The sequence below is a fragment of the Hyperoodon ampullatus genome, assembly GCF_949752795.1.
Source record: "Hyperoodon ampullatus genome assembly, chromosome: 12".
NCBI classification, from domain to species: Eukaryota; Metazoa; Chordata; class Mammalia; order Artiodactyla; family Ziphiidae; genus Hyperoodon; species Hyperoodon ampullatus.
In genome coordinates this window covers 40,044,138-40,060,992 of record NC_136925.1, presented here as the reverse complement: position 1 = coordinate 40,060,992, position 16,855 = coordinate 40,044,138, and the positions used below count along the sequence as shown (strand labels likewise).

At 38.1% G+C, this 16,855-nt stretch overlaps 1 protein-coding gene across 1 annotated transcript; it reads left to right on the top strand.

Moving 5' to 3' along the window:
* Positions 1-1,501: 1,501 nt before the first annotated feature.
* Positions 1,502-14,253, top strand: CD164 (CD164 molecule). Its single transcript, XM_079716590.1, has 6 exons — positions 1,502-1,694; positions 4,812-4,895; positions 6,327-6,398; positions 7,866-7,901; positions 11,872-11,928; positions 13,582-14,253. Exons 1-6 carry the CDS (start codon positions 1,511-1,513, stop codon positions 13,746-13,748), a joined length of 600 nt encoding a protein of 199 aa, XP_079572716.1. The 5' UTR covers positions 1,502-1,510; the 3' UTR covers positions 13,749-14,253.
* The last annotated feature ends 2,602 nt before the right edge of the window (positions 14,254-16,855 follow it).

The window sequence follows — 16,855 nt, the reverse complement described above, 5'->3', positions numbered from 1 at the left end:
TTATGTGCTAAATAAATACCGTGTGAGAAGTATCCTGAGAAAAGAAATACCTTTCTTTGTTTGAAGGCTGATAATGAGACCTCACTTACTTACTTGGCTGTACTCTCACGCTTCTGGCCGTAGGTTGGATCAGTCAAAAACCGAGTTTCTTGTTTACATCCAAGCAAATCTCCAACTAGTGTAGTTGATGGAACAAATATTCATAGTCATGAGGGTACAGAAGGATCCCACTGATTCGATTTGAGGGTTAGGAAAGCCTTCAAGTTTAGGTAAAAAATGATAGAGCGCTTATGCTGTCTTCTTTTTTGGGGTTTCCATAGAAAAGCAGATCTCAAAAGTAACTGATGTTATTTTATGAGACTAAATGCACGTAATTAAAATTAGATGATAAATACAAATAGCTGAAAACAGCGTTAAATACAGCTTTTATAACCTAAGTTTTACCATTTGATATAAGCATGGCTGCACTTCCGAATATTTTTGTGAGTTGGGCATCAGATGGCGCTCACCCTTAATAAAAGCCTGAGCAGTGATAGAATATTAACAGGCATTTCGAAATCCGGCCCTGACGCCAAGCAATTGTGCCTTTCGGTCAAGTCACTTTTCTAAGTTTCGGTTTCTTCGCCTGTAAAGTGGGGGTGGGAACAGACCAGATGGATTTCCAACCCATAGCGTCTTTGCTTCTTCGACTACAGCGGTGGCACAGACTGGCTGCTGCTACCGCTGGCTGAAATCGCCACGAGATTTAGATAAGTCAGGGTGGGAAGGCGTGACAGAGGTAGACAGTGTGCGTTCCCGGCTGGAAGGCAGGAGACCGCTTTCGGTGTTTCAGCCGCTCACATTACATGGGCGGCGAAGCAGAAACTCCTTAACCGCGTGGTGCCTCCATTTCCCTGGGGTGTCCCAGCACAAGGTTACAGAATTCCAGCAAAATCGACTTTCAAGGAAAAAGGCGCGGGTCCTACGAAGGATACTTATGCAAGCACGTTGGGAACGCGGGAGGACAGTACAAACTTAATTCTTTCTCAACTAAACGCCTGAAAACAACTTCCGCCCAGCGCGTCTCAGGTCTGGAAAGTACTGCCCCGGAGGTCACGTGGGACCAAGCTGGTCTTTCGCGAGGACGCCGTCGCCACATCATGTAGGTTGTTCCATCCAAGCAGGGGGGAAGTCTTCTCTATTGCAGGAACGAGAAAAGCCCAGCCGCGCCCTATGTGGCAACCTGAGGGCAAATAAAAGAGGTTCCTGTTTCTAGGCAGTTTCTTCGCTTGGACAGTACAGTCGCTTTGGGGAAAATCTTCCTTCAGTTTCCTCTCTATTCCTCTGTTCCCCCTTCCGTAGGATTCCAGTTGGTATCGCCGGCTCCCCGCCTCCGCACGCCGCCCTCACGTGACACCTGCGCGCTCCCGCGGGGGGAGCGGGATCCGGGAGGCGGCGCCGCAGGGGACGAAGGAACGGGCGCAACGTTGGGTGTCCTAGCTTTTGCTCCAAGGCCAGCGCGGAGGACGCGATGTCGGGGCTCTTCCGCCCGCTGCTTTTGGCCGCTGGCTGCCTGGCCGCGCTCTGCGTGATGATCGCGGCTGAGACCACCACCCTGGCCCCGAACATGACTACACCCTCGGTTCTACCGAACACCACCACGACAGCGCCGGTGCCGGCGCCGACCCTCCCGACGGTCACCACTCCAGCACCAGGTGGGCGCCGGCCCAACGGGCTTTCTGCTCTCGCCCGCCCGCCGGCCCGCCCGCCCGGCCGAGCCGCTCTCCCTGCCGGTGGTGCGCGCGGGGCCGGGGCGGGCCGCGGTCCGGCAACATGGCGGCCCGTCCGAGTCCGGCCGGGGACGGGCCGAGGTGGCCTCGGTTGGGGATCGCCCCGGGGGGAAGGGGCGGCTGAGCCTTGGGGCCGTTGGGCTGTTTCCGACCCAACAGTGTCCTGCCCGCCCGGAGGTGTTGTTTAAAAGTGCCTCGTAATCTCCAGCCTCACTTCAGGCTCCGAAGAGGGGACTTGGCTTTCTTCCGTGGTGGCGGCAGTGAGGTTGATTATGGGGCGAGGCTACCGCCTCCAAAGTTGGCGATGAGACCGAACTCCCTCTCTCTGGGGTTAGTCGTTTGTCCACCCAGGTCTTCTTTTCGAAGGGAGGCTTCTCCCGAAGTTGGCGGAAGAAGGAAAGAGACGCTGCAGACTAATGCTCGCCGGTGTCTCAGCCCTAGGTCTGAAAAAATAAGTCGCTTGAGATTTAATTACATCGGTTTTGCGGATAGGTATGAGATATATTTGAGGCTTGAGTATTTAATTAGTTAAAATTTTGCACTCCGTGTGTGTGCTAAGGAAAAAAAGTACCCATTCGTGTACCCGGTGCTTCGCATATATCTGTTAGTATTTTAGGCTAAACTAGAAGATAAGTGGTGAAACCTAGGAGGTGGATGGAAATAAAGTAACTCCGCCAGAACCGTATGTTTAGTAGATTGTGAGGCTGAGATTGGAACCCAGGTTTTGTCGTTCTTCTAAAACTAGATCAGGACCTTTTGTTAAGCTCTGCAGTCGATTTGGAGACTGGTTGAGGCATACACTGAATCTTACAGCAGAAATTGTCAGTGCCGTGACAACACGCGCGAGAGGAGGGAAGATAAATTTTAAATTAAGGTGAAGACCCTCCTTAGATATTTAAAACTTGCAGTCTAGTGTGATTGGTTATCCTAGTTAATATTGGGTAAGGAGTAACTGGCATATAGACCGAAGACTTGAAGTGTAAGAATTTTTACCTTTTCTTTTTTTTAGGCCGATCACGTTGTTTTACAATATCTTCTCTAGTATTTTGTATTTTGTAGGAGTCTAATGACATATATAGTAAACTTAATGTTATTTGTTAGATTTAGAAAGATGTAATGGTAAAATTCAAACATCTTTTAATGAAGAAAGGAAATTGCAGTACAATACGGGAGATTCTAATCGCACTGTTTCTAAGATGATAGAGCAGAATTTGTTTTTGTTTTCCGCTTATTTGGTAGTTTCCTCCTAGAATTTTTTTTGGGAGGGTGGGGTGGGTGGGGTGTGTGTGTGTTTAAAGAGAGGCTTGGAAATATGTTAATTGCATTTGTGTAATTGAAATGAGTGCAGAGGATATGATTTGTGTTTTATGTTAAGTGGTGGTTGGATAAACTGCAGCCTGAAGGGCAGCAAGTTTAGTTCATTGTAAGTGACGTATACTATGCTGCCCAAATACTCATCATCAAGCACAAAAGATTTTAAACAACTAGCATTTTTCATGTGTATACAAATCTCTGAAGAACTTATTTCTACTTTGTGACTCCCTGCCACTCCCCAAAGGGTACGGTATATGTCCCAATCTCTGATAAATATTGAAATGCAATGTGTTTGTGCAGAACTATTTTTTAGGCACGGGGAAAGCAAATGAGAATGTTTTTTGGAGGCATCTAGCTTCTAGGAAAATGTATAGAGCCTAATTCTATAGTCCATTCGTTTGTCCTGACTTTGAATTGTAGTAAGCTGCCTTTGATGTCCTGTCTCAGAGCCGTTTGGCTTAAATTATTGACAAAGACCTTGCTAACTTGTTAAATTATGTGACTGTAGCCCCCCTCCAGATGTGTTGTCTCTTATCCTCCCGTCATGGAAAACCCCGGAAAGAGTGGACCATTTATGAATTACCGATCTCAGATTTTTCAGGATAGGCATCATCGGAGTTTGGGTTCAACTTGTAATAAATCTTTATTACTATTAAAAATTCCAGTTCACATCTGATGTTTTGGGGCAGTGATTTCCTTGTGTATAGTGTTGGCCTCGTAACAGCCTTTTTTCCAGTATTTTTCTTTTTAAGGAAGAGTCAGGAAACTCTGAGTGTCTGAAATAGTTGCTGTGCAAAAAGGGGTTGTTTAGATAGGTACCAAGAAATATTGAGCGTTCCCACTAGCTTGTGCTTTTTTTCCCCACTTTCTCTTGAGTTGACTTCTGGCTTCGTAAGTTTTTTATAATGATAGGAATTTTTTAGTAAGCCACTTTATAATGTTTTTTTTTCTGTGTGTGGTTTTAAAAAAACACGTAAGACCTACCCTCTTAATAGATTTTTTTTTTTTTTTTTTTTTTTTTTTTTTTTTTTGTGGTACGCGGGCCTCTCACTGTTGTGGCCTCTCCCGTTGCGGAGCACAGGCTCCGGATGCACAGGCTCAGCAGCCATGGCTCACGGGCCCAGCCGCTCCGCGGTATATGGGATCCTCCCAGACCGGGGCACGAACCCGTATCCCCTGCATCGGCAGGCGGACTCTCAACCACTGCGCCACCAGGGAGGCCCCTCTTAATAGATTTTTAAGTGTACTGTACAATATTAACTATAAGCACAGAAGATCTCCAGAATTTTTCATCTTGCTTGAAGCTTTATACTCATTGAACAGCAAGCCTCCATTTCCCCTCTCCCAGCTCCTGGCAACCACCATTTTACTTTCTGCTTCAGACTTTGACCATTTTAGATACTTTATATAAGTGGAATCATGCAGTATTTGTTCTTCTGTGACTGGCTATTTTCACTTAGCATAATGTCCTCAAGGTTCATCCATGTTGTAGTGTATAACAGGATTTCTTTTTTTTTTTAATGGCTGAATAGTATTCCCTTGTATGTGTATAACATATTTATCCATTCATCTGTGGATGGGTTATACAGTTTTGCCATTTTCTTGAATTAGTAAGTCTGGTACTGTATGTAGTACTTGCTGTTGTTTAAAAATGGTAACTAGTACAAACTCAAAATAAGATACCAATTAATTGATTTTATGTATTTTAACCCCCACTCCTGCCCCCAGAAATCTGTGAAAGCCGCAACAACTGTGTTTCCTGTTTTGATGCTAATGCTGCTAACACTACCTGCTTTTGGATAGAATGTAAAGGTAAGAAACTTTGGGATTGCTTTAATTTTGAGAGTTCAGTATTGTTTTGTTCTAACATTTAAAAAATACTGCAAGGTATTCTTGAACACTTGAAACTTATGTAAAACATTTGGGATGGTGTGCACTATCTATTTTGCAAATCAAATACTTTTCCTTTAAACTTTAACCAACTGCTTAATACTCTCCCTAAAATCTTTTGTTGTCTCCTGTGCTCCCCCCTTTAATTTCTTAGACTTGATAATTAAGGCTCGATAGCTTTAAAAGGGAAAAGAAATTTTAGACCTTTGTGGTTAGGTTAAGTGTACTAGTACACTGAAATTAGCTGTGAAAGAAAGCTGTGGGATTTTCCCCTGAAAACTGTTCCCCAGAAAAATGTTTGAGGCATTTATCTTCTGTAGATGTCCTACTAGATGAACTATAAAGAGACCTTATGAAGCATTGTTGGATACTTAGATATGGGAGAATGAGGTGGGAAAAGAGTGACTTTTTTTGTGCTATTGTTAAGTTTTAAAGTTATCTTTAATTTGATTGAGGGGTAAAGAGCTAGATGGAGATAGTTTGAAATGCCAATAAGGTTTTTGTTAGAACCACCGGATTACAGCATAAATTATTCTGTTTTCTTAAGGTAAGATGGTTGCATTTTTTTCTTACCAGTAAAACAATCTCTCAGGTTTTTTTTTTTTTATGTATATAAAGAAAAAGCCAAAGCTACATGTTAAGCTTTTTATTCTTCATTGAAAAATTGAAGAGTTCTGGAGATTATGTCACTACGTAACAAAGTTTAAAAGCCTCTTTTAAAATTAAGGTATTAGCTTAAGTTTGAATTAAATTAACTTCTTTGTTGTATAAGGGTCACTTTTCTTTAGGTGATAAAATGGGATTTAAGAGTGTGCCCCTCCTCTCTTGTATGGCAGAGTTGGCAAGTTTTGGAGATTGAATGCCTGCCTTACTGTAGGATGTGTTGGGGAAGGCTTTCCCTTGCTGGTGTTACAAGTCTTCCCATCCAGGAAAGTGGTTTTAGAAAGTGTAGAAGACTAAAGCAGAGATCTGGAACAGAGATCCCACTGCTGCTGTGGGCCACCTCCCATGTTTACTAAGCCTTTATTAGTTTCTAAGGACTTCTCCCTACTGACTCGGCCCTCTTGTGGATTCTAGCAACCTTCCTGGTATAGTACCACAGTTCTGAGATATACGTGTTTCTGACTTATCTGTTCAGTATATTCATGTGGATTTTAAAAGGATGTTTGGAGAGATCCTGTGTAATATGTCTAAAACAAGGGGAAAAAGATAATAACAAAGTATTTTGTTTATCTGTGGACTTCTAGAGAGTTTATACCTGAGTTCGATTTTTGGAAGCAACTCTGGAGCATAGTAACAAAGTCAAAGATAATGTGAATAATTGATGCTCTTCCCGTCCCCTTCCAATAACAGGTAAAAGCTACTGTTCAGATAATTCAACAGTTAGTGATTGCAAGGTGGTGAACAGCACGGAATTCTGTACTGGTAAGTATTCACATTGGCGTCTGGGAAAAGTGGCCACAAAGAGGTAAGGAAGATCATTGCCTCCGGAAGCCTCATTTCAATATTTGGTTTAAAGCATTTCCATAATTCTAATCTCATTACAAACTTGGATCTGAATAGTATATTCATATTGATTGCCGAAAGGACAGTGTTCTGAAGCTTGATTTAGTCATTTGCTGGTACATGCTGTGGAGTGCTGTAGGTACAGATATCTCCTCCTCTATGTTTTTTTTTTTTAACTCTTCCAGATACTCACTGTATTTTACACCCTCTCTTTATTTGCATTTTACAGGCCTGGACAACCTTGTTCTGGCACTTTCTTGATTATGGTACTGGTGATTATCACAGTCTGGATCATAGTTTGTGCTGTGGTTAAATGAATCCTCTCTGTATTCCTCCATTTTCTGTACTTTGGTTTGGGGAACTTGATTATTTAACCTTTACTCTGCCCAGGAAACAGTTTTTAAACATTCCTAGATGAAAACTGATTTTTCTAACAAGATTATAAATTAATTGGAAAGTCAAACTCCTAATTTGGTGTGTAGATAATAAATAGAATAAAATAGTTTTCTGGAGTGTGTCAGTAACCTTGAAAGACTACCTGTAACTGTTTAATTTTGGTAGGGGTTTCCCCATTCCTCTCCCCTCCCCCGATCCCAACTTGAACTTTGTAACTGAAACTTTCATTAGTATGAGATCAGTTATACCCAATGTAGAGTCCATAATATGGTTTAAGTGGTAAATGAACAAACAGTTTTAATATTTATTTTAATGTGTGTGTACCTGTGATTTTATGATAATATTGTTTAGAAGTAAGATTAAGTATAGAATTTTAAAATACATTGAAGAAAAACTAAATAAGTAATTTTACTCATTTGATGATGTATCAGTTAGAATTAGTTTTGGCTATCAAGGACATAAAACCCCAAATTAAAATGGTTTAATTGATAGATTAATTTGGTTCTCGTGTAAAGGAAATCTGGGTTTCAGTGCAGCTAGAGGGCTAGAGAGGCATCTCTACAACCATTAGAAACCCAGGCTCCTTCTAGGTTTTTACTGTGTCATTCCTCAGAAATGGCTTTGACCTTACTCTCCAAGGTGAATGCTTATGTTCCAGCCATCAAAATGGTTTTCCTGCCAACAGGAAGAGGAAGGGGAAGTGAAAGACCCCTACCTTACAGATACTTACTAGCAGTTGCACATGGCTACCTAGCTGCAGGGGAGGCTAAGAAATGTCTTTGCGTGGGAGGGTGTCACTAAAAATTGGTGCTATTTCTAAAGAAGGGAAGGCCAGTATTGGGACAGAGCAACTATCTACTCCATATGTGGCACTTAAGTGAAAACACTGTAAAAGTGGTACTCAGGTGACTGCAGGCTGGGAAATAGTGTTACAGATGGTGATACTTTAGACAGCTTTGAATTACATGTCTGTTTGTTTTTTTTAAATAGTGCCTACTGCCACACCATTGCCAACCAATTCGACAGGTAATACAAGATAATTGACTCTTTTCCCCCTTCTTTGAAGGTTTTTAAGCTTTTTTTGATGAATAACTTTAGTAGTTAAATACCTAAAAATCATTAGTATGATTTTAAAAATGAGTAGACATAGTCTTGGACTACAGTAATTACATTAATGTGTACTATTTGTGGCAGTGAAGCATAACTATAGTGTTTCACGTTCATTGAATTTGAGCAGATTTGCCATAGCTTTGTACGTTGAGTCTGCAAACAGCTTTTTGTGCATTTTGTGGAACTCTAAGGAAATATAGAAGCCTAAAGGAAATTAATTCTCATCATCCATAGGTACACCAAAAGGTTTTCAGTTCTTCCAGACTTTGCTCTGTGTGTATCTAAATGAATATACTTATTAGGAAATTGGATGATATGCCCGTGCAGGTTTGAATTGTTCTCCCTCTTACTGCACACGTTGTTGTATGCACTTTACCCATCTGCTCTTGGTTGGTTAGGTCATCTTTCATTCTTCATGCAGTGAATATCTTATAGGAAAGTATTGGCTATCACCTCTGGTAGGATTGATTCAAACAGCATTCTGTGTCAGAGGATATGATTATCTTAAGACTCTTAATATTGATTGCTTTCCAGAAAGATATGCTTTTCATTCCTATCAACAACTGGAAAGTTTTTTACCACATCTTCAACAGCATTAAATAATATCTCCTTGTAAAAATCTTTACCAATTTGATAGTAAGAGTAAATAATTAAAAAACATCTTCTCCAGGACAAGTACTAGGCTAGAAGACAGGGATATAGGAACACAAGTAAGATAGTATTTTGTCTATTGTAGGAACTATGAAAGGTCGGGAAGCACAGTGTGTTGGGGGGTTTGTAGGAAGGTGTGTGTGTTGAGTAATATGTGGTGACAGCTTCCTGGAGATGTTGACTGAGTCTTGAAATTACACTGGTAAAATCTGAGGGGAACTTCCCAAGTGGAGCAGGCTGGTTAGCTCATATGAAGGAGAGGTAAAAGAGTATAATAAAGTCAGGGAATTGGCATTTGGAGTGTCCAGTACAAGGCGAGAACAAGTTAAGCTGGACAGTCAACAGGTCAAGAGCCAGATTGGGAAGTGCCATTGTATACTTTGCTGGTGGGTTTGAAGCATGATGAGATTTGCATTTTAATAAAATAACTTTAACTGTGTAGAGAGGTGATTGGAAAGAGGCAAGAGTGAACACAGATGAGATATGCTGTTGCAGTAATTCTAGAGAACTAATAGTGGAGTTGCAGATGTATGCAAATTGGCTTAGGAAGTAGAAAGGAAAGCACTTGATGACTGAGGTGATGGGAGAACTCTTTGCTACACATACAGATAAGTTAACCAGTGTAGGCAGTGGTAGAGTCCACTGGAGCAACTTTGAGAGAGAACAGGGCTTGAGGACCAAGCTCTTGGGAATAGTAATGTCTAAGAGGTGGGAAGAGGACTGGATAGGAAACTGAGTAGGGATGGGCAGAGCAGTAAGCCCAGAGACGTGTGCCTAAGAAAACCTGTGTTTGTGTGTGTATGTGTTTTAAGTGTAGTTTTTCAGAGGAAAAAGTAGCCAAATGGTGTAACAAGGCTAAGAACTCATTTTCAAAGACTTTGGCAGTGTTGAGCTAGCTTGTACCGGCTTCTGCTGGCACAGCTCATCCCACCTGTACCCTCAGTGATACTACGTTGGCAGCTTGAATTAATGGCTACAATGGGAGTAGTCACTCCATGGAAATCTGCAAATTCTACAGAAAGTATTTTGGAGAGCAAACAGTGGTGTGCTCATAAAATTACCAGAAGTCATTGACAAGGAGGATATGTTAAAAGTTGATGAAAGCAGAGATACTGAAAGAATATGGATTTCCAGAAGGTAGGATATGAACAGAGAGGGGCAGAAGAGGAAATAGTTTCCCCAAAACTATTGTGGGTTGCTTTTCATTTCTTCCTTACGAATCTTGATGTAGTTCTACTTGCTCCACACTGGGTTCTCCTGTGATCTCCTTGAGTGTCTTTTGTTTTCTCTCTTTGGTTCTGTGAAGTGGAAGGAAGTCAGGGCTTGCTTGCAGAAAATGCATCAGTTGAGTGGTAATTAGTGGTTGAAGAGCAGCCTTTATATGGTCTCTTTCCATGTCAGCTGCTGAAGAGAGTAAGTGAGAAATAAGGGAACTGTTAAAGAAACAATGCAAGGAGAATCTGATTTATGTAGATAGGCTTTCAGGGGGGTTAATTATATAGTCTTCCACCAGTACAAATAATAATAAGTATTATAAACATAAAAATATTTATAGGTAACATAATATCTTACAGTAGAATGACTAAATTATATTAGAAATACAGTGGAAAATATATTAAGTAGAAAACAAACTGTGTTAAGTAGTTCCAGTACAATTTTATTTTTTTGTTGTATACATGTCTAGAAAAATGTCTAGCAGGAAGTAACATGTTTCTCAGAATGATAGAATCACTTAAATGCTTCTACTGTATTTTCTAAATTTTCTATCACCAGTAGCAGCTTTTATAACCTATGAATTATTTTTTTAAATGAAAGGAACATAGGGTAGGTCAACAAGGTATTCCCTAAGTAGTGCCTGATTTTGAAAATTTTACCAGTGTAATACTTTGGTTAAAAGTAAAAATATGTAGATGTTTTGCCTATTTCAAAAAATGAATTATTTTTTTAAAAGTGAGGGCAACTTCTACAAATACCCAAAAATTAAACCTCATAGCTCTGCCTTCATTGATTATGTAGTGGGCTTCTAGTGCTTCAGAGATTTAAACCAGTGCAGATTTCAAAATTAAAAAAAAAAAAAAATATATATATATATATATATCTTTTACCATGTTCAGAGAGTGGTAGTGAGAAACAAATAGCAAATTTGCAAATTTTTTCCCCTAATGTTGTCAGACAAAATTAGTATTTTAAGATTGAAAAGAATTTGATATATGTTTATGAAGTGTATTTTTTGTTTCACAGAATGTATAAGCAACAAAAACTTTGAAGGGATTATGAGTCTTAAAATAACCATACCGTCTAATCTAGGAATTCTGTATAAGAATCAGTCCTATCAGCGATGAGATCAAATATTGCCCTGTAAGATGTTCATAGCATGCAGAAATGAAAGATGACCTAACTGTCCAACCAAGAGCTGGACCGTGGTGCTTACAGTTAGAAAGGGGTACAAATAAATGTGTGTGAACATATCATAGCGTTTACTAATATCTATTAGTAGTATCGGTACTATCAGAAGTCTCAGTATAGTGCTTTAGTTCCTAAAATGTTTTTACGTTCAAACTGATTCTTCCCATGAGTGCATTTCTTTAGAGACACTCATGCAGTATGGTAGACGAGAGCTTACCCTTGGGCTCTTAACATCATTTAGATGGGGAATTATGGCCCCAGGGCACCTGTTCTTTTACATAAAATTTTTGGGAACACAGCCATGTCCATTCATTTGCTTGTTGTCTTTGACTGCTGGTGCATTACACAGTGCACAAAGTCTAAAATATTTACTGTCTGCCTCATTAAGAAAAGTTTGCCAAGCCCTTGAAATGAAGAAGATAAGCAAATCTTGATCTTGTATTTGTTTCTTACCATGACTTATTAAGTTAATAGTTATTGTCTTGGAATCAAGATTATTGGGAAAGAACTTGTAGTTCCCTCACCTAAATACTAATTCTTGCCCTTCTGTGTGTCTTTTTGCAACTTTATCCAGGTGTAGACATAAATTTTTATACTTAGATATGTACATAGATGTTAACATAGATAGAATTTTTTGATTGCTTAATGTTTTAAAATACACTTCAAAGCTAATATTTTGGATGCATAGATATGTTAGTGAACCATTAACTGAGATTTGGCCTTTATTCTCTAAAAAATGTGAAAGCATGTTGAAGTGGTAGTAGTGTTTCTAAAAGATGCTAGATAATTGAGAAATTTAAATTTTTAATACATTTTGTTTACATTCCAGCTAAAACCACAACTCCGCCTTCCCCTTCTACAGCTTCCACCACAGCTACTACATCAGGTAATTGAGGTTTTTTTAAACTAACAGTGAGGTAGGATGTGTGTGCTGTGTTGCCTTTTACTATTCCTGCTATCACTGTCCAGTTTTATTCATGAATAGTTATGAACTGAAATTCATCTCTTGTATTTGGAGGACCAAGATAGTAGGCTGTTAAAGCAATAATGATAGGTTTGCTGAGAGTCCTCTTCTGGATTTTTAAAGTGTAATCACATTTGGCATGACATGTTAGAATTAAATGGTAATGGTTTTCCAAAACCCTTTTAGTACAACCTGTAGGTGAAATCTAATTTCTTATAACTTAAAAATTAAATACTGATTATTGTTAGGGATTCGTTGTGTGCTGTATTAGACCATGGCAATTTGAGTGAAGGTAATATAGCCATCCTTTTTGCTGTGAAGGGTCTAAAAAACCAAGATCACTACCAAATGTGCACCTCATTCATATTTCTTACCATTTCTTATATTCCTTTATAACCTTTGATAGTGTGTGTGAAAATTAACTTTTTATTAGTTAGTGAGTTGACATGTTATTAACTAAATCACATTTAGATTATGCCACAGGGCATTGTAGGTACACAGGTTAGGAACCCTTCCCTCCAGCCATATTTATAATACTGTTTTGATTCTCATGAATATTTTATGGTTTTTTTGATCCTTTTGGTTTCATTCTTGTGCTACCTTTCTCTAAATTGCAGCGAAGCCATTCTGTCTTCACAAGAAGAAATACAGAACTGTTGTAATTAATTTTAAAGCTGGCCAACTTATACAGCCACAGGAACCAGTGTTTATTTGCTATTCCAGTTAAGAAAATAAAATTTATTTTAAATATAAAATTGTTGGGACTTCCCTGGTGGTCCAGTGGTTGAGTCCAAGCTTCCACTGCAGGGGGTGTGGGTTGGATCCCTGGTCAGGGAACTAAGATCCTGTGTGCCGCGTGGCACAGCCAAAAATTTTAAAAAAAGAAAGAAATTGCTTTTTGTTAAAGTGGATGGTGCTCCACTTGAAACATTTTAGTCTCTGAAAAGGAATTTTTGTTTTGTTTCTTTTTGAAACATTTTACTGCCTGAACAGGAATTTAAATTTTTGTTCTTTATTTCCTTTGGTAATACTTTTTCATTATAAAATTTGCAGAGTAAAATTTAAATGTCTTTAATAGTGAGTTCTGCTTGTTAGAATTACAAATTGCAGATTTATAAGATTATAATTGTAGATTATTAAGATTATTTTTGTAATTTGAAAAACTAATCAAATTTATATTTACCTTATATATTTGGTAAAATGCAAAAGTTGTATAAATTTTAAACACAAATATTAATATTTACTCTAGCAATTAACTAAAATATGTAGTCTGAAGAAACCAAGTTTTAAAAGTGTTTGACATGTTCCCAGGGCATAATGTGCCAGGAGAATCATTTTTGTCATTTTCATATTTGAAATTATATAGCAGCATTGACTGTTTGATGTTGCTGGATAGAATGAAGAACGGGATTGATAAATGGTCGTCTTCCTCAATTAGGAAGCTGTAAAGAGTTGACACAAGAGGAGATACTTTATAGAATTTAACACATGGCAAAAAAGAAGCTCAGGTGAGTCTTGAAATTATCATAGAGAATCAGACTTATTAAGTGTTATTTCTTTCATCTCATTTAACAGGTACAACTAATACCACTTTAACTCCGACTTCACATCCTGCGCGGAAGTCTACGTTTGATGCAGCCAGTTTCATTGGAGGAATTGTCCTTGTCTTGGGTGTGCAGGCTGTAATTTTCTTTCTCTATAAATTCTGCAAATCTAAAGAACGAAACTACCACACTCTGTAAACAGACCTGCTAAATTTAACAAGGACTGGTGTGTAACTCACTGAAACCAAAATATTATCTTTCAAGACGTCCCACATGGAAGACGCTATTCTAGGATCTTTAATTTTTCAAGGATGCATATAGGAGCATCGCCCTTGAAGAAAAATCAGTGAAATCTATTTGCTCAACGGGAATATGTAAAATATTCTGCATGAATCCTTGTGGCTGTCTTCTTTTATTTTAAATGGCTGCTGCTGTGGGATTATGTTCTCTCTTCTTGACATGCCAAATGTAACTCTGTAAGTGATGGAAAACATTGTCCTGCGCAGACAACCTCATGACTCTTTTGGCAATTTAAATGTAGTCATTTTAAAGCCTGAAAGCTGCATTTTTTCATCCTAACTCAGGATGTAGTTTAGTGACCAGAATTGAGAAGAATGTGCCAAATGAGCATCTATCAGGTGGATTTTGGGCTATCATTGCAAAAGTGGAATAAATTTATAAATTTAATATCCTTAGAGTAAAATTTTGTGCTTGATAAGTTATTTTTTCTACATTAGAAAAAAGATGCCACACGGAGAATTACATTCCAGATTTAAAGAAATGAATGGAAAGGATACAAAACATTAAAGTGTAGCAGGTTATTGTTCATACTTGTAAAGCACCTTATATCGTTGAGAAAGAACAGTGCCTTAAAAGACAGACTGAAAGGTAGACTGTAACTTAAAATGTTGGTGATTTGTTCTTTCACATTAATGAAGGGAAAGGTTGGTCTGAGGATGTAACTGTTGATGTGAGCAGTAGTAAACCTGCTTTTAGATACCATACTGTTAGTATTTAATTGAAAACTTACCTACTTTATTTCAAGCCTGAGTAGCTTAAAGGATGTTATACAAAGTCAAAAGCCTTCATCTATTGAATCTCCCAACATTTTGCTTATGGCTGTTAGAAAGTATAGAGATAAAGTTGATTTAATTATATTTTCCTTTGTACTTCAAAAAATTATCCTAACACTGTTGTACCTTAAAAGGATTTCCACGAAGCTTTCTGGAAAAGTAACTTCTGTAAGGCAAGAAAGAAAGAAGTTGTTTTTGAGTCATTTATTAACTCTTCAAATAAGACAATCATTTTAAGTTTTGAGACAGCAAACGTGAGCAGTGTAATTTCAGAAAAAAATTTTAGTTGATCAGATTACTGTAGATTTTTAATGATGATTGCCCTGGATAAACAGGTTGTACTTTTTTTCTCCTTTTCCATCCTTTCTTCTCGGTTTCAATTGCTATAGTATAAGCATGCATACTTTTATTTCTTTAGCTTCCTTATGAAGCACTAGTTTTTTCAGGTTTAGAGGGATACTTCTTCCCTTCCTTTGACACATTGGATTAGTTCAGAGGCTTATATCAGTTTAAAATGAGCTTTTGCTTTTCTAGGTCATTAAGGTTTTTTGTTTTAGTTTCTTTAGCCTATAGTGGCTGTGTTTAGCACTTGGTTTTCAATATTTTATAGTAAGAAATGACAAGTTGCTTTGGTCCATTTCATAAGCCAGAATTCTTTACATTTAGATAATTAAAGGTTCTTAAAATGAAGATTTACTGTTTCTTCTTGCTGGTACAGCTAAAGTTTGTTTTACTTGCACATTGGTACATATACCTAATGTTTTCAAGTGCCTTAATTGTTTAAAATCTCTGGCTTCAAATGTTTTTGGGGAAAGGTAGGCTTACCTCACATTTTTGTTTCCCTCAGTAGTAATATTTTAGGTACCTCACAAAAAATTTTATTATGGTGCCATGGCTATTAGTTTTTAGTGAGTGCTTTAAGATACAAGATTCAGTTGAAAATATACAGAATTTCCATTCTCCCAAAGTGGTAAAAATTAGCTACAATGGTATAATTGTCATTTACCTAGATAGGAATAACTTGCCACACATTAATGTTAACACTATAGCTACTTTTGTGAAAATATAGCTGATGAAGCCTCTCATCTTCTGTAATTTTGAATACTGCTCTAACAATCATAATATGGAATTAGATTTTACAAAAAGAGCTCTTACAACAGAACTCACAGGCTTTTCCCCTCTTCGTTTAGCAGTTTAGTATCTTGGGCCATTAATAATTTTTGGGTTCTTTTTAATCCAGAAGGTATATAGAAACCTTTTCAGATTTTTCATCTGATTTGTTCATGCAGATTGTAGTTCTATTAAAATCCCTTATTTTACCTTACAGATATTTGTTGCACAGACACTGCTGTATTTAGAAGTTTCTATTTCAGTTCATTAAAAACTGCAAAACCAATCTGTATCATGTACCAAACTGATTTTAAATAAATCTACATGTTTGTTGGATTAATCTGCTCTTTTTTATTAACTAAAGTATGTTTTTATATTTTGATTATGAAGTTTAATGCTAGTGAGTTTAGCTTAGTCTGTTGGGGGATGGCTTGTCTCAGTTTTTCATTGCTCCTGAAGACTAGCAGATAGATAGTAACTAAGGGACGTATTCATCAGTGGAGAACAGAGCCTTAGAAATGATAGTTGGAGGGAGGACTTGGTATGCCTGTGGGATTGACATGCAAGTTGATCTTCCTCAAATCATTAGAAATCATCTACTTACGTGCTAGTTAAGCAAGTATTTATGAGAATAACATCTGTTGTTAGATATCTGAAAGCTTGTTTGTGACTTTCTGCCTTATTCAGATTGCATATAAAGTAAAATTGGGTTTCTGTTCAGAGTCTTTGGTATAAATATCTAGGACAAAGCCACATGTTGGTATGTGAAATCTGGTTCTTTAGGCCCATGTTTGGGGCAACATTATATTCTATATTAAATCACAGAACTTGGACTAAGAAGAGAATAAATACTCACCTATCAGCCTTAAAACCCAGAAGAGTGGCTTAAAGGCTCCCCAAAACATTGCTAAAGACAAATTGTTATTTTGATAAGAATGGTGTTCACAGTAGGGTTTTTTTTCTTTTTTTTTTTAAATGATAATGAAAAGTCCTGTGTATTTCCCCATGTAGTTACCATCCCTGTGCTCTTCCTTAATTTGTGTAGATAACCTGTTGCTGGTGGTATCTACCTTCTGCCTAAAGGATGTCCTTTAACCTTGAACATTTCTAGTTTTGATGGTA

What these genes read in the sequence shown, in the direction of transcription:
- CD164 (XM_079716590.1), top strand. Translation starts at nt 1,511, where the DNA reads ATGTCGGGGCTCTTCCGCCCGCTGCTTTTGGCCGCTGGCTGCCTGGCC. An exon ending in GGTCACCACTCCAGCACCAG is followed by an intron (nt 1,695 to 4,811) that starts GTGGGCGCCGGC and finishes TCCTGCCCCCAG; the next exon opens with AAATCTGTGAAAGCCGCAAC. An exon ending in CAGCACGGAATTCTGTACTG is followed by an intron (nt 6,399 to 7,865) that starts GTAAGTATTCAC and finishes TTTTTTAAATAG; the next exon opens with TGCCTACTGCCACACCATTG.